This window comes from Stomoxys calcitrans, chromosome 5, assembly GCF_963082655.1.
Source record: "Stomoxys calcitrans chromosome 5, idStoCalc2.1, whole genome shotgun sequence".
In the NCBI taxonomy this organism is placed as follows: domain Eukaryota; kingdom Metazoa; phylum Arthropoda; class Insecta; order Diptera; family Muscidae; genus Stomoxys; species Stomoxys calcitrans.
Window position 1 is genome coordinate 149,684,001 of NC_081556.1, and position 18,753 is coordinate 149,702,753.

The 18,753-nt window shown below is 36.0% G+C and overlaps 1 protein-coding gene across 5 annotated transcripts in view; it reads left to right on the forward strand.

Moving 5' to 3' along the window:
* Positions 1-17,732, forward strand: part of LOC106084627 (probable WRKY transcription factor protein 1) — a 289,563-nt gene extending 271,831 nt beyond the window's left edge. For 4 of the 5 annotated variants that reach the window (XM_013248455.2, XM_059369055.1, XM_013248456.2 and 1 more), the window contains 5 exons: positions 7,113-7,165; positions 12,597-12,666; positions 12,743-13,306; positions 14,610-15,566; positions 17,230-17,732. In XM_013248455.2, coding sequence (XP_013103909.2) covers positions 7,113-7,165; positions 12,597-12,666; positions 12,743-13,306; positions 14,610-15,566; positions 17,230-17,460 — 1,875 coding nt within the window. In that variant the 3' untranslated portion in view covers positions 17,461-17,732. The remainder of the gene's footprint in view (positions 1-7,112; positions 7,166-12,596; positions 12,667-12,742; positions 13,307-14,609; positions 15,567-17,229) is intronic. The other variant, XM_059369054.1, reaches the window with a different exon arrangement.
* The last annotated feature ends 1,021 nt before the right edge of the window (positions 17,733-18,753 follow it).

The following is an 18,753-nucleotide window of genomic DNA, read 5'->3' on the forward strand; positions in this document are numbered from 1 at the left end:
TTTCATTCGGATAAGAATTACGCTCAAGAAGCAAACTCGGGAGATCGGTTTATATGGGAGCTGTATCAAACTACAATATATATCGATTCAGACCATATTGGACACGTATTTTGAAGGTCATGGGAGAAGTCGTTGTACAAAATGTTGTACCAAGATCGGTTTATAAGGCAGCTATACCAGGTTATGAACCGATTTGAACCATACTTAGCACAGTTATTGGAAGTGATACCAAAACACCACCTGCAAAATTACAACCAAATCGGATAAGAATTGCGCCCTCTAAAAGCTGAAGAAGTCAAGACCCAAGATTGGTTTATATGACAGCTATATCAGGTTATGGACCGATTTAAACAATGCTTAGCACAGTTGTTGGAAGTGATACTAAAACACCACGTGCAAAATGTTATTCAAATTGGATGAGAATTGCGCCCTCTAGAGGCTCAAGAAGTCAAGACCCAAGTTCGGTTTATATGGCAACTATATCAAAACATGGACCGATTTGGCCCATGTATAATCCTAACCGACCTACACTAATGAAAATTATTTGTGCAAAATTTCAAGCGCCTACTCTATCGAAAGTTAGACGTACGGGCGAATATATATACTTTATGGGGTCTTAGACGCATATTTCGAGGTGTTACAAACAGTATGACGAAATAAGTATATCCCCATCCTATGGTCAAGGGTATAAAAATAAAAAATGTCGGTTTGTTTCTTGGTTCCGCATAGACTCAAAAACGGCTGAACCGATTACCGTTGAAATTTTCACAGATTGTGTAGGTTGGTCTGCAAGGAAACATAGGCTAAATAATTTTTTGATATCGAAAGGGGAGCGGACCCTCCCCCTTACCCCAAAAGTACTATCCAAAAATAAAAGTGTACCAACCAGGACAATATGGGACTCAAATGAAAGGTATTCAGAAGTAGAGTACAAATTTTATATTAAAATTTGAGTCCAAGTAACTGGGGGGCCGCCCCAACCCCAAAACCCCCTAAAATAGGGTTTTTGGACGAGCATGACAATATGGGACTCAAATGACAGGTATTCGGGAGTAGATTGCGAATATGGTCAGGAAATAGAAATAGGCTTTATAATTTGTTGATTTCGGAAGGGGGCGGACCCTCCCCCATTACCCAAAAACTACACCCAAAATCAAAAGTGGACCGATCGGGACAATATGGGTATCAAGTAAAAGGTATTAGAAAATATAATACGAATATGGTATTAAAAGTTGGGTGTAAGTACCCATCGGGCCGCCCCAACCCCAATATTCACCCAAGTAGACATATTAGACGTTAATGTCAATATGGGCCTGAAATGAATGGTATTCGTGAGTAAATTACGATTCTGGCATACAAAATCAGATGGAAGTGTAGGGGTTCACCTTACCCCCCAAGAACGCCTTAAATGGGCATATGACCCCATCATGACTATATGGAACAGTTGAACCGATTTTCTTAAAATTTTCACAGATTGTGTAAGTTTGGCACAATATGGGTATCAAATGAAAGGTATTTGAGACTAGTACCCAGCGGGCCGCCCCAACCCCAAAACTACTCTAAACTGATATATTCGACGTTCCTATCAATATGAAACACAAATGAAAAGTATTCGGCAGTAGATTACAAATGTGGCATACAAACTTAGGTTCATGTAATAGGAGGACGCCCCAACCCCAAATAACCTCAAATGGGCATATCAGCTGATTATGGCTTTATGGGATTCAAATGAAAGATATTTGGGAGTTGATAACGAATATGACATTAAAATTTGCGTTCAAGTCTAGGTGGCGCTTTTTCTCTTAAAAATACATTGAATAGGTCAATTGACCCATTATGACAATATGGGACTCAAATGAAAGGTATTTGAGTGTAGAATACGAATTTTATATCCAATTTTAGAGCCAAGATTTTGGGGACACGCCCTAAATCACCCCCTAAATTGAACTTCATTTCCGACCATGGCAATATGGAATTCACTTCAACGGTATTTGGGAGAAAAGAACGAATTTGATATCTATTTTCAGGGCAAATTACCGGTGGCCGCCCTAACCCCAAAACACCCTCCAAATGGTTCATATTTATCGAAAATATGGCAATATGGGGCTCAAATGAAAGGGATTTGGGAGTGGAGCACGAATTTTATTTCCATATTCGAATCAAATGTCTCCCCCAAACAGCACTTCCCTTACCCTAATTTTCAAAAATACCAGGTCTCGGAGATTGGTAATGTGATTCATTCGAAAATTTTATTGCACTCTCACAGACACCATAAACAAAACATAGTTTCTATTGTTTGGGTTGGGTACCGCGGGGGCCGCCCAAAACCCGCCAAATGGATAAATAGACCAATCACGACAATATAGGGAAATTGATATTCATGTTCGGGACAAAGACCCTGGGGTCCATCCCACCCTCAAACACAACTTATGGTTGCCCAAAAAGTAATTGCGGATTTTTCATATAGTTCTTCTGTCAGTTTTCAGCTGTTACTTTTAGCTTGCTTTAGAAAAAAGTGTAAAAAAAGTATATTTGATTAAAGTTCATTCTAAGTTTTATTAAAAATGCATTTACTTTCTTTTAAAAAATCCGCAATTACTTTTTGGGCAACCCAATATTTACCGATCATGCCATTAAGGGGCTCACATGAAATGTTCTTGAAAGTAGAGCATCTTATATTTATTTTAATGGCCAAGTAACCACCCTCGAAATACCCGCTTAACCGGAAATATTTTCCAATACGTTAATATAGGACTAAAAAGAAAGGCATTTGGGGGTAGAGTAAAAATTTGCTAAGGAACCTAGCAGGGAAAAACTTCTCAAACAGACAAAACAAATTTTGGTAAAATTGTTTACAAAAACTAATTTTAACGAAATTTTTTTAAAAAAGTCAATAGAAACGTTTTTTTAATAATAATATGATAAATTTTTCAATGAAAACTTTACCAAATTTTTTATAAAACTCAATTTTGATAGCACAATTTCTATAAATTATTTTGTTTGCTATTTTGGCAACATTTTCTAAGAAAATCCAATTTTTAACAAATTTTCCATTTTAATTTTTCGTCGACTTATTCTTCAAAATCTTGATAACCGAATAACGAATAATTGTCCCTAACAACACTATCAAGTTAAATTTATTCAAACTCTCTCTCTCTGGCATGCATGGAAATAATTACAAACACTTGGCTTCATCGCCGCCGAGTAATAAGTATCAACAAATGTACGTGTGCATGGCGCTTAATTTACATAGGCAGAGTGAAAAATATCATATATTTTTGGAAATCTTAATCTTTGCAACACTTCACATAAGTAAGATTTGTTGTATGTTGTCTCATCTTAATGGCCTATCTGTGGGTGGCTTTAGCTTTAATGCCAAAAAAAAGAGGAAACGGATATTCAAATAGGTCTGCTATGAAAAGGAAAGGCGAATTTGCTTGTGTGAACATGCAAACACATACACACATATGTTTACTGAATGCAAGAGTGGGTGGTAATAATAACACGGAAGTAATAAGGAATACAAATAATTAAGATGTGCATCAATGGGGAGGGGTATACAAGCCAGACTGGTAAAAAAAATAAATTTTAGTTTTATAGGAAATTTTGTCAAAATTTCATTTTTATAGGAAATTTTGTCAAAATTCCATTTTTATAGGAAATTTTGTCAAAATTCCATTTTTATAGGAAATTTTGTCAAAATTCCATTTTTATAGGAAATTTTGTCAAAATTCCATTTTTATAGGAAATTTTGTCAAAATTCCATTTTTATAGGAAATTTTGTCAAAATTCCATTTTTATAGGAAATTTTGTCAAAACATCATTTTTATAGGAAATTTTGTCAAAATTTCATTTTTATAGGAAATTTTGTCAAAATTTCATTTTTATAGGAAATTTTGTCAAAATTTTATTTTTATAGGAAATTTTGCCAAAATTTCATTTTTATAGGAAATTTTGTCAAAACTTCATTTTTATAGGAAATTTAGTCAAAATTTAATTTTTATAGGAAATTTTGTCAAAATTTCATTTTTATAGGAAATTTTGTCAAAACTTCATTTTTATAGGAAATTTAGTCAAAACTTCATTTTTATAGGAAATTTAGTCAAAATTTAATTTTAATAGGAAATTTTGTCAAAATTTAATTTTTATAGAAAATTTTGCCAAAATTTAATTTTTATAGGAAATTTTGTCAAAATTTCATTTTTATTGGAAATTTCGTCAAAATTTCATTTTTATTGGAAATTTTGTCAAAATTTCATTTTATAGGAAATTTTGTCAAAATTTCATTTTTAGAAGAAATTTTGTCAAAATTTAATTTTTATAGGAAAATTTGTCAAAATTTAATTTTTTAGTATATTTTGTCAAAATTTCATTTTTATAGGAAATTTTGTCAAAATTTCATTTTTATTGGAAATTTCGTCAAAATTTAATTTTTATTGGAAATTTTGTCAAAATTTCATTTTATAGGAAATTTTGTCAAAATTTAATTTTTAGAAGAAATTTTGTCAAAATTTAATTTTTATAGAAAATTTTGCCAAAATTTAATTTTTATAGAAAATTTTGCCAAAATTTAATTTTTATAGGAAATTTTGTCAAAATTTCATTTTTATTGGAAATTTCGTCAAAATTTCATTTTTATTGGAAATTTTGTCAAAATTTCATTTTTATTGGAAATTTCGTCAAAATTTCATTTTTATTGGAAATTTTGTCAAAACTTCATTTTTATAGGAAATTTAGTCAAAATTTAATTTTAATAGGAAATTTTGTCAAAATTTAATTTTTATAGAAAATTTTGCCAAAATTTAATTTTTATAGAAAATTTTGCCAAAATTTAATTTTTATAGGAAATTTTGTCAAAATTTCATTTTTATAGGAAATTTTGTCAAAATTTCATATTTATAGGAAATTTTGTCAAAATTTCATTTTTATAGGAAATTTTGTCAAAATTTCATTTTCATAGGAAATTTTATCAAAATTTCATTTTTATAGGAAATTTTGTCAAAGTTTCATTTTTATAGGAAATTTTGTCAAAATTTCATTTTTATATGAAATTTTGTCAACATTTCATTTCTAAACCAACCACCGAAGTATGGGGGTACATTCATTTTATCATTCCGTTTGCAACACATCAAAATATCCATTTCCGACCCTATAAATTATATATATTTTTGATCAGCATAAAAATCCAAGACGATCTAGCCATGTCCGTCCGTCTATCTGTTGAAATCACGCTACAGCCTTTAAAAATAGATAGAAAAATAGATATTGGGCTGAAACTTTGCACAGATTCTTTTTTTTTGTCCTTAAGCAGGTTAAGTTCGAAGATGGGCTATATCAGACTATATCTTGATCTTGCCCCCATATAGACCTATCCGCCGATTTAGGGTCTTAGGCCCATAAAAGCCACATTTATTATCCGATTTTGCTGAAATTTGGCACAGTGAGTTGTGTTGGGCCCTTCGACATCTTTCTGCTATTTGGTCCAAATCGGTTCAGATTTGGATATAGCTGTCATATAAACCGATCTCTCGATTTAAGGCTTTGGACCCATAAAAGGCGCATTTATAATCCGATTTCACTGAAATTTGACACAGTGAGTTGTGTTAGGCCCTTTAACCTCCTTTTCCAATTTGGCGCAGATCGATTCAGATTTGGATATAGCTGTCATATAGACCGATCTCTCGATTTAAGGCTTTGGACTCATAAAAGGCGCATTTATTGTCCGATGTCGCCGAAATTTGGGACAGTGAGTTGTGTTAGACTCTTCAACATTTTTCTCCAACTTGGCCCAAATCGGTCCAGATTTGGATATATCTGCCATATAGACCGATATCTCGATTTAAAGTCTTGGCCCCATAAAAGGCGCATTTATAATCCGATTTCACTGTAATTTGACACAGTGACTTATGTTAGGCTTTTCGACATCCGTGTCGCATGTGGTTCAGATCGGTTTATTTTTATATATAGCTACTAAAAAGACCAATATTTTGTTATATTAAACAATGACTTGTACTCATTAGTATTTGTTGCAAATCGGAACATATTTCGATATAGCTGCTATGGGGCGAGGTGGTGGATTTTTAAAGTACGACCCGGCCGCCTTTTTACTTGTTTTTTTTTTAACTTTTCTTTTTTTACACTTTTTTTCTAAAGCAAGCTAAAAGTAACAGCTGATAACTGACAGAAGAAAGAATGCAATTACAGAGTCACAAGCTGTGAAAAAATTTTTCAACGCCGACTATATGAAAAATCCGCAATTACTTTTTGGGCAACCCAATAGTTTGCGTGTTCTAAATGCATGTAAAAAAAACTACATGTGTTCGCTAGACCATTACCAACCATCTACATGACAGATCCATTGATAGGACCATAAAATTGATTAATTAATACCTCATTGAGCACAATTACCACCACCACCACATCACTTCAAACGGCCATCCTTGTTCCATAGCCAAACTACTAAACGGTGAATCCCCTATCTCCCTCGTGCAATGAAGGTCGTCCTCATTGCATTACATGCCATAAAAGGGCATTAATCTTAATTGCCTATTTCGATTTTGAAAAACGAAAAATGTTTTATATCCCTATTAGGGCTTGAAGTTTATTTAGTGAAAAAAAAATTTATTACAAGATAACTCACAAGCACACGCAAACAGAGCAGCCATATAGGCATGCACAGCTGAAAACTTGGAGGGAAAACTAAAACTAATAAAATGCTGGAATTGTATGGCTGAGTTCTAGGGCTTGCTGCACGCCTCACATTTCATTTTTGATTGTGAGTTAATTTTGTCATTTGGCCGATCATAAATCCGTCAGAGTGACAGTTTTGTGTGAGGTTTTTCATGCAGTAAAAGAAAACATGAACACATCACATTAGCCCCCCCTAAACGAGCGATTGGCGGTTTGGTGATGTGATCAGCAAAAACAACCACCACTACTAGTCGTTCGCATCGTTGTCGTCGGTCTTTAATGGCATTGTTAACAATAAAATTTTAAGTTTTTTTATGATTTCTTCTCAATGTTGTTGTTGTTGTGTTGTATTTTTTATATATCACCAAATAAACGTTTCAATTAATTTATGATTGTCTTCCCTTTGCTTGCTTTCTTTGCAGAGCCAATGCGGGTCGCCAACGTTCGAAAAGGAACTGCGTCAGCAGCTGGAAAAGTAAGTATCCCTACAACTTAGAAGAAGTGCCTGTTGCTTTTCCTCCAGATACTTCCCATAGATCTCTTAACTATAGGGAATTGGCTATGGCCCCGGCTATCAACAGCCACAACATTGTTGAGCATCATTAACAAATTTTTCCAAGCTATTCAAATTTAGTTGGAACTTTAATGGTCTCGTTTTTGGGCACATCATATCTTAATTTGAATGGTTTCTACGATACTTTAACGAATTTACCTTTTCCCCACATTCACTCATTCATTCATCTATCCATGCGCCTCTATGGGGCTGACACCATTTTGGTTTGGGGAAAAGCGTTTAAAGCATTCCCAAGTTATTAACATTGGTCGTTACCCGCTAATTTCCTCTCACAACCACAATGTATGCTCTATGCCCAAAACAAAAGCCTGCCATTTCCCAAATCTTTGTTGCAGAAGGCAAGCACAACGGAGGCCATACACAAAGAGACCAAATGAATGATGCATTTGTTGGGATCCCAAAAGTGCAAAATCCCTCGGTTTGCGCCTCGAAAGAAACCATATTTTAAAGACGCAAGAAAGTGGCTACACATACCCGAGGAGATGCACATTAAGAAGAGAAATTATACTTTACCAAGTGGAATGGACCACATTATCGTTTGAGGCAACAGTAGTTACATCTTCGAAAGAAACTCCGATAACAAAAAAATTTTCAACTTTTAGTTTTTTAAATGAATAAAATCTGGGATCTTCACTTCTAAAGCCTCTAGAGGGCGCATTTATTATCCAATTTGTCTGCAATTTTGTACAACGGCTTCTCCCATGACCTTCAACGTGTCATATGTATCAAATATAGTCTGAAGCGGTCTATAGCCTGATACATCTCCCATATAAACTGATCTCCCTCTTTGCAAACTCCCTAATTCTTTTCTTTTATCCATTATTTGCCTAAAACGAGATACCGGCAAAATAACTCGACAAATACGATCCATGGTGGAGGGTATATAAGATTCGGCCCGGCCGAATTTAGTACACTTTAACTTCTTTCAGTCTCCTAAATGACTTGCCACGTTTTCTGAATCATAGTAGGATCCACATGTATGCTGACGATATATTGGGTTGCCCAAAAAGTAATTGTCGGTAATATAGTAGTAATATAGTCGGCGTTGACAAATTTTTTCAACGGCTTGTGACTCTGTAATTGCATTCTTTCTTCTGTCAGTTATCAGCTGTTACTTTTAGCTTTCTTTTGTTTGTTTAGCGTCAATTTTAATATGGGCACCACATATATTGAAAGAAATTCATTTAACAAACCGAATCAACGCTTGTGATATGCACCTTGAACGCAATGAATTCGATCCGTTTTTAAAACGAATCATAACTGGAGATGAAAAAATGGATTGTTTACAACAACGTTAGTCGAAAACGATCATGGTCCAAGCATGGTGAACCAGCTCAAACCACTTCAAAGGCTGTTATCCACCAAAAGAAGGTTATGCTGTCTGTTTGGTGGGATTGGAAGGGTGTGGTATATTTTGAGCTGCTTCCAAGGATCCAAACGATTATATCGGATGTTTACTGTCAACAATTGGACAAATTGAATACAGCCATCAAGGAGAAGCGACCAGAATTGGTCAATCGTAAAGGTGTCATATTCCACCAGGACAACGCTAGACCGCACACATCTTTGGTCACTCGCCAAAAACTGAGTGAGCTTGGCTGGGAACTTTTGATGCATCCACCATATAGCCCTGACCTTGCACCATCAGACTACCATTTATTTCGATCTTTGCAGAACTCCTTAAATGGTAAAACTTTCGGCAATGATGAGGCTATAAAACCGCACTTGGTTCAGTTTTTTGCAGATAAAGGCCAGAAGTTCTATGAGCGTGGAATACTAAATTTGCCAGGAAGATGCCAAAAGGTTATCGAACAAAATGGCAATTATATATTTGATTAAAGTTCATTCTGAGTTTTATTAAAAACGCATTTACTTTCTTTTTCAAAATCCGCAATTACTTTTTAGGCAACCCAATAGAAATCAAAGGCCTGCGCAAGACTATTCATTTCTGCTTTCAAGGCACACTAACAATCGTAGAACTTTTCAAGAACTGAACTCCACGCTTAAAAATACAACATTGTATGACCGAATTGAGTAAAACTGATAAACAAAACACCAAGTAACGAGATGAGTGCATGCATAAAATGAGCCCTTCAGCAAATATTGGGTTGCAGCAAATATGCATTTTTAATAAAACTTAGAATGAACTTTAATCAAATATACATTTTTAACAATTTTTTTTTGCTAAAGCAAGCTAAAAGTAACAGCTGATAACTGACAGAAGAAAGAATGCAATTACAGAGTCACAAGCTGTAAAAAAATTTTTCAACGCCGACTATATGAAAAATCCGCAATTACTTTTTGTGCAACCCAATAGAAAGATTGATTCGGATATCAGTGAGTGCACTTTGTGCAATGCATGGCATAATTATAAGGTAGCGTGCCGTAAACAGCTGAGTATAATTTTTTCTTGCGAAGTGCACTATCTGTCAACGAGTTTTGGTTGTGTGTGTGTGTATATTATAGTTAAGATCAATAACACCCAAACAAAGAAAAATGGCGCGGACTAGTTACGTACATAAAATCAGAGTTGCACTAATCACTGATTTTGACAGATAGTGCACTCAATATTTTGTTGTTGTGCAACTGCCACTACATGCAAATGAATATATCTTGGTACAATGCAGGTATACGAGTACATTTTGCTTCATTTTGCGTCGTCTGCTTTCGTAGTACGAAATTCGTACGAAGGCAAATTGGTTGATTTGGCAAAGCATGGGTAAACACACACACACACATACGCCCAGTATTTATATGAGAAAACAAACAGTTTTCAAACAATTTGTGTGATCATTCCATATTGTGATGTGAAAGTGACAGCGAACCGCTTTCATATACAGCGAGTAATTTCTCATAACCCACTGTATCGGCTATGATTTCGAGATAAAAATACTCCCAATTACTGAATGGTGGTAGTTTTTCTAGATTATCTACTCAACAGCAATTTGTTCGTTTTACACTATCTTCAGTGCCTCGCTCTTCAGAAGTCTTGAAATACAACACCATATGCGATCAGTGTTCACGAGCAGTGTTGCCACTCAAGAAAATTATTTCCCATCAAAATTTAAGACAAATCCTACCAAATGTTCTACAAGCCAGCGTATATTTTTAGCCACTGCGGCTCGGTTGGCCATTTTGACATTCCATTTTGAACACATCGAATTACATTTTATATATTTTCAACTCTACAAAGTACTAGATCGTCGTTTTTCATAGAGCATCTAGACAAACACGTCCGTCTGTTTGTTGAAACAAGTTTAAACAAGTCAAAGCATGCTAAGTTCGGCCGGGCCAAATCTCAGAAACCCACTACTATGGATTCTGCTAAACTATGGAAGCTATATCTGGTTATAGACCGATTTGGATCGTAATTGGCACAGCTGTTGTTAGTTATAACACAACACTATACTCAAAATTTCAGCCAAATCGGATAAAAAACGAGGCTTGCAAGGGCTAAAGAAGTCAAATCGGTAGATCGGTTTATACGGGAGCTATATCAGGTTAAAGATCGATTTGGACCGTACTTGGGACAGTTGTTGAAAGTCATAACAAAACACTACATGCAAAATGTCAGCCAAATCGGACAAAAATTGCGGCTTGTAAGGACTTAAGAAGTCAAATCGGGAGATCGGTTTAAATCGGAGCTATATCAGGTTATTGACCGATTTGGACCGTACTAGGCACAGTTGCTGAAAGTCACAACAAAACACTACATGCAAAATTTCAGCCAAATCGGAAAAATTGCGCTTTGTAAGGACTCAAGAAGTTTAATCGGGAGATCGGTTTATATGGAAGCTATTTCAGGTTCTTGATCTATTTTAACCGTACCACATGCACCACATGCAAAGTGTGGACAAAAATTCTGCTTCCAGGCATTGGTGATTTTTTCATGCAACTACGTATGTATGTTTTATTAGCCCCAAGCTACATGAAATAAAGTTATTTGCAAATAAACACGATTAATAACAGCACATATGTATTTTATTAGCCAAAAATGATTAAAATTCGGCGAAAATTATAAATCGCTGTGTGTCGCCATCTTGTATTCTACACAACTATTTTTCAGTGGCAACATAAATGTCTTGGCTGCATCCAAAAACTTTGCTAGAGGTGCATACTTAGCTTCAGTCGTTATTTTCTCGTGAATCGTGAGCGTCTCGGGAGTCTGAGTGTCTCGTGGGTGTCTTGTGAGTGTGTCGTGAGTTTCTCGTGAAACAACGTGAAAACGTGTACCGTAAATAGTTGAGTACAATTTTTTCTCGCGAAGTGCACTATCTGTCAACGAGCTTTGGTTGTGTGTGTGTATTATAGTTAAGAACCATAACACACACAAACAACGAAAAATGGCGCGAACAAGTAACATACTCAAAATCAGAGTTGCACTAATCACTGATTTTGACAGATAGTGCACTCAATCTTTTGTTGTTGGTCAACTGTCACTACCTGTTAATGAATATATCTTGCTCGTGAGTGTCTCGGTGATAAGTGTCGTGAGCAGGATTTCACTCACTCACGCTCACGCACGATCACGCGATTGGATTTAGATCTCACTCAGTCACTCTAGTTTCAATAGCAGACAACTTTCTGCGCCTTATGATCCAACTTATCGAACTTATACAATGAAACCTCGAAAATCAAAAACATTATTTATAAAAAACTTTTTAATAAAATATTCTAAAAATAAAATAAACATAAATTAATATTTTCCTCCAATTTTCTTTTAAATTCTATAAAATTTCAATTCACAGTGCAGCATTTAATTTTCACCAAAAGCCGTGATGCTTGACTTCGCCTGGGGGAGGGGGGACTTTGAAGGCACATAATGGGCCAACAAAAGTACATTAGATGCATGTGCAAGTCGTGTACAAATCAACATTCATATGAACATAAGTGGCGAAGGTTTATTTGTGTATGGGTGTGTAACTTGGCCCAGCGTTTGAGCCTGGCTAGCGTTTTCCTTCGTTCGCTTGTTCATTAATTGCCTGGAAAACACCATCAATCACGACCCTCTCGCTCTGGGTTTAAGGCTGGGGGGTAAACTTAGAGAAAAAAGCTAGTCGACGGGTAACGGCATTCTAGCGAATGTTCTGTTTTTCCGCTATGATTGTAAAGGAAAATAGTAAGCGGCACATAATGGGGAGTGATGGTGAAAATGTGCAGGGAATATGTGCAAGAGAATTAAGTTCAACCAGAGAAATGGCCAAGATTTTTGCAGTTTGGCGGCAGCTTTTAAAGTTGTTGGATGGGGGAAAAGTTCATAAATTTAGTTTCTAATTTTAAATAACTCCCGGTTTTTCTAACTTTTTTGTTTTTTTTTTTCTTATCGTTGCAGCATGAGTCGTGTCATGAAATCCAAAGAACGTAGACAACTGCAGACATGTAGAGATCATAAAGCTTTACAGGTAATATTACAAAAAAGTTTCCTGCTTCAATGTCTTATGATTCTAAATATTTTTTTCTTACTCTTTTTTTTTACAGACTCGTTTTGCTCGTCAGGAAAATCTTTTGCATTCTCTGCAGCAGGAAAACAAGGCATTACTAACTCGAATACGACAATATGAACATTGTCTGGACGATGTTATGCGCAAAGTGGTCGATGCCATTGTGGCCGAAGATAATTTACGCGAAGAAGTTGTACTGCTTAAGGGTCGTGTACGCGATTTGGAAGCCCAAAATGCTGCCCTCTCTGCCAGCCCAGCCAAGGGACGTGATGAGGGCTACTGCACCATGAGCAGTGGTCAGCCGCAACCATCCAATGGCCATTTGGAGGATTTACCCGAAGAGCCGGAACAATGGTTACTGCCCGCCGAACCATGTTCAACGGAAATGGAGGATTGGAGCATGTCGCAAGAGGAATTGGCTGTGATAACACTGGATGAGAGTCGAGAACAACAACAGCGAAGGCAACAGCTGAAGCTGGGCAGTGGTAGTAGTGTGAATGGTGACCACGATTGGATATGGAATTCCAATGATTTGTTGAATTCCACCATGGTGGAAACAGACTCGGTAACAGATAATATATCGCAGTTGCTGCAGCAAAAGGTGAGGCTTAGAAGTTTTGCAAATCAAAGAAAGTTTGGCATATGTGCACTAGGCTTTAAGCCATGACATAATTACCAAAGTAGTGTACCGTAAACAGCTGAGTAAAATTTTTTCTCGCGAAGTTCCATATCTTTCAAAGAGTTTTAGTTGTATGTGTGTATTATAGTTGAGAACCATAACACACACAAACAACGAAAAATGGCGCAAACTAGTAATAAACACAAAATCAGAGTTGCCCCTAATCACTGATTTTGACAGAGAGTTTTGTTGTTGGGCAACTGCCACTACCTATAAATGAATACACCTTGCTTTAAGCCTAGTACTGACTTCGACTTTTCGCACGAACAACTGTCAAAACGCATTAGAAAAAATGGTGACGAAGAAAATGCGAACTCATTCTGTAGAAGTAGTACTGAGTTCTATTGTATAACCAAAATAGTAACGAAATGTCGCTGCGCCTATACAAATTTCGCTTCAATTGATTGCTAATGTTATTAAATGCCCACGAAATGGGCACCAATCAACTCTGTGTCAATGAGTTGATTGGTCAGTACTAACCTTAAGCCTTCATTCGCAGCGAAAATGCCTATTAAATTAATCCGTAATCCGGCGGACTCTATCCTTCCCCAGGATTCACTAATGGAAGGTTTGGTCACTTGCGCAAACATAAAGTGGATAGGGCCCATGAACATCATTAAGGATGTCAAATCTGGCGAGTGACAGATTTGGCGCAGCGACATGTCGCCACTATTTTGCTTATAGGACTCAGTACCACTTGTAAGGAATGTGTTCGCATTATCTTCGTCCCCATTTTTTATAGTGCATTTTGACAGTTGTTCGTGCGAAAAATCGAAGTCATTACTAGGCTTTAAGGCGAATTTACGTTGTTCTTAAGATGAGCTGGTACATTCCGGTGCATAAAACCGATTGCTGCTGGAACGAGAGAATTTTGGGTTTTTTAAATTTGAGATGTTTGAAGTAGGTTGGTGAAGATTTCTTTCTTCATACAAGGAATTATCATGCCCATATTCACAAAACTTAATGGAGCTTTAAAGTAGGTTTATTTGACGGATTTCCTTTATTGATCTGTCAAATAAACCCCCTTTAAAGCTGCATTAAGTTTTGTGAATAGCGGTGTTAGTTTGTTACACCACCTAATGTTTACATTTGGCTTTTGCGACTAATGAAGTCCGTATCTCCACAGAAATCGTTCTAACCAAAGCACTTTTGACTTATTTTAAATATAAAATTTAAAATAAAAAAATATTTTCTAATAAAAATATTTTCCTTATTTCTATTCCAGATCATATACTCCGAGGATGAGGAGGTCACTTGTACCGAATTCACCAATGATTTCTATAAATTGGTTAATATACGCTCCAACTCGGCTCGCAGTCTCTATTCCTATATCGATGATGACACAGATGATGAAGACGACGATGACGATGATGATGACGAGGAAGACGATGAAGAGGAGGAGGATGATTCCGAAAATGGCATGGCCGATGATGGCAATGCCAGCTTATCGCCTAGCCACAAACGCTTACGCTCAAAAGTTCTAAAATCCCGCCAACAAACCCAGCCCAGTCCAACACCCAGCGAAGCTGGCAGGGCCCAGGTGACTAGTTGTTCCTCCAGCGAAACTGATGACTTCTCCCACTGTACTACCACCACTAATTCCATCCATACTGAAATCCCTTTGCAAACATTGGAAGAGAATGATACATCCTCGTGCTGTGATGTGGTCCTAATAAATGATGAACTCAACTCCTCGCATGATCATCATTTGCAGCAGCAGCAACAGGAGCTGCAACAACAGCATCACAGTGATATTGAAATCGAAGATGTCATACCCATGATGGACACGAATATGCCTCCACCCTCCCCTCTGAAGAATCACACCAATCATCAGCGACACTTGAGTGAGCACATGACAGAGAAGGAATGCATAGAGCAAATTATCAAGACCGAACTGAGTCGCACTCCCAAGCGACACAAACTTATGAAATCTCAATCCACCATTGAAGAAAGGGAGACATGTCAAATTTTAAGAAATCAACAACATTCGCCTCAACACCAACCACTGGGCTGCTCTGAGCCCAAAGTGATACGCAGCGGCAGTGTCAATGGAAATCTGGTGGCCAAAACTAGCAAATATCAGGAACGTTTACAGAATGCCAATAACTCGTGGAGACGTAGCAATGGCTGGAAAAGGGTATTATCTCCGGCTCGTTCACCCACAATACTTTCACCCAAAAAGGTAGGCGGAATTGCATTTTAAGACTGTTCACATGTGGGACTTTGTCAGAAAGTAAAGCAGGAACACCACATCACATTTTTTTATAGAAATCAACGACACACTAATCCAATTTTTAGGCCTATAGCAGATGGGACGGACTTTTAGGGACTTTACAAGCCTCATGTGACATACGGTTGAGGAACTAATTACACAAATAGAAAATTAGAAATAATAAGTTGTTATATACATCCAAAGAAAACGAGCGATAGAATTGCGGTCTACAAACTTGCGGAGACCGAATTCGTTAATGGCGATAACTTTTTTGAAACACTACCCAAATGCCAACGATAAAATAATAACAGTTTTATTAGAATGTTCCCATTAGTAATATCTTACTCAATGAAATCAGAGTGTTTTTTTGATTTAAAATCCATTATTGAAAAAAAATAATCGGCGAAAATTGTCGCGAAAAGCGAACGTAGTACCAACCTTTACATACGATTCATCATTTTTGATATCACACTAGTATGTTATTTTTGTATGGTATAACCTAAAAATGTGAGCAAAAGCTGATTTTTTATGGCTACAAATTGTTAAAGTTGTGAGAAAGCTGTTTAAATCATAAAATTGGGAAAACAATTTAATTTGGGGTTGCTTGCATTCAACTGACAACAAAAACAGTTGATTTCTTTATGTTTTTGTCAGAAGGAATAGAGCAAGATATATTCATTTACAGGTAGTAGGAGTTGGCCACCAACAAAATATTGAGAGTACTATACAACAAAATCAGTAATTAGTGCAACCCTGATTTTGTCTTTATTTATAGTTCCCGTCATTTTTCGTTGTTGTGTGTGTTAAGGTTCTAAACTACAATATAATGCACACACACACAACCAAAACTCGTTGACAAATTGTATTCAGCTGTTTGCTGTGCACTACCTGTGTAAATATGTCTTGGAATAGAGCACCGCTATTTTGAAAAGTGGTTTTAATGAGTTAATTTCATTTGTATCGCACTATGTGTGCAACTTTAATAATAGCAAAATCTTACCTGTGATAAGACAAGAACATGTTATGTGATGGCACCTTTAATATGGTTGAGTCAAGCGATCAGCAGACATACAATTTTTTAAATATTTTGCTGTATTTGCCATTAAGTATGCCATCTTGTTTTCTTTTTACATTCATTCTTTGTTTATGTTGCTTCCTATTTGTGTAATTTTTAATAGGCACATTTTGACATCCTTAATGTTCATGGGGCCTTTTCACTTTCCGTTTTCGACAAAGTCACCTAACCTTGTATTATTAAGCCATGAGTGCCAGACTTAATATTGGGTTGCCCAAAAAGTAATTGCGGATGTTTTAAAAGAAAGTAAATGCATTTTTAATAAAACTTAGAATGAACTTTAATCAAATATACTTTTTTTGCACTTTTTTTCTAAAGCAAGCTAAAAGTAACAGCTGATAACTGATAGAAGAAATAATGCAATTACAGAGTCACAAGCTGTGAAAAAATTTGTCAACGCCGACTATATGCAAATCCGCAATTACTTTTTGGGCAACCCAATATAATAGGTTATCAAGGAATCTAATTCGACCAATCATCAAATGTGAACGGCCTATAAAAACCCGAATTTACAAATTTAAAATTAATTATACTTACTTTGTTTATTCTATTCTCTAGCAGGACACTAAATCCAACGATGCTAAAAGTCCTCCCAAAGTGATTCCTACACGTATACCCTCATGTATATCACCCTCATCGCTGCATCACTCCTCCAACAATCAGACGAATGCAAAAGTCCAAACGGCAACATCGACAAGCAATAACCATATATCGCCTCAACTATCGCCGGCTGCTCGTAAATCGAAAATCCCTCCTCCTGTACCCGTAAGACGTTCCTATGCAAGTTAAACTCCAATCCCTAGGCAGGCATACATACATCTATACTTTATTGCAACAAACTGATTAAGGGGTCATCGTCCGGCGTCCTCCTATCAAACCGTTCAAATGTTCTTTTTTTGTATGTTTTGTATATAATCACGATAAAAAAACGATGCGATGCGATGTAGATTTAAGACTAGAGTAGTTCAACTAAGTTCGATATATACATGCAGACATACGTTTAAAAACTATTTATAGATTTATTAAAAAAAGACTAATATGTGATATACATTTGAAAAATATTTTTAAAAGTTTACTTTAACAAACGAAAAAAACGGAACATTTTACAAAAGAAAAACACCAACATTTGTAAAACCCACACCATATTTGTATGGCATACAAGTTTCGGAAAGTAGGTCTAGTGGGGCACATTCATATTCAAGATTCACTGAATAAGGTTAAGCCAAGCGATCACCCGACATAATTTTTGGCAATACTTGGCATTGAGGATGTCAACTTGTTCTCTTTTTAGATTCATTCTTTGTTTACGTTTTCTCCTATTTGCTGACCCTTTCAATCGGCAGATTTGACATCTTTAATGATGTTCCTGAGGCCTATCCACTTTATGCTTTCGCAAGTGACCTAACATTCTATTAGTGAATCCTGATTCATATTTAAAGGCAAAAACATCCAGCTTAAGTTTTTATAAAGGTCGTTTTTTGTTTTGACATTCTTAATGGCAAATATGCCAAAAATTAACAGTCAGTTTCACTTATTCTGTGTCTCTCAAATAAGTTACTCACGCATGCATCTGTTTTATTATTAAATCAGCTGATTTTGACATACAGGCGAACAAGGCAAACTGTTATTGGCACAAGGAGTAAAATAATTATGTCTGCTGATTTCTTTCCAAAAACTTATTTATTGAATCTTGGGTACTTATTTATATGAAAATGGTTGAAACTTTTTATTGGAATGTTGTATATGCTTGGTTCAAAAAACAAAATTAAATGACAATTGACGTTCTCAATTAAGCCTAGTACTGACTTCGACTTTTCATCCGAACAGCTGTCAAAACGCATTAAGCCTAGTACTGGCTTCTACTTTTCGCCCGAACAACAATCAAAACGCATTATAAAGAAAGGTGACGAAGAAAATGCGAAGACATTCCGTAGAAGTGGTTCTGAGTTCTATAAGGAAAAGCGTAGCGACATGTCAGTATAAATTTCGCTTCAATTAATTACAAATGTTTCTAAATGCTAACGAAATGGGCACCAATCAACTTTGCTTCAATGATGTTGTATTGGTCGTGTATTGTTGTTC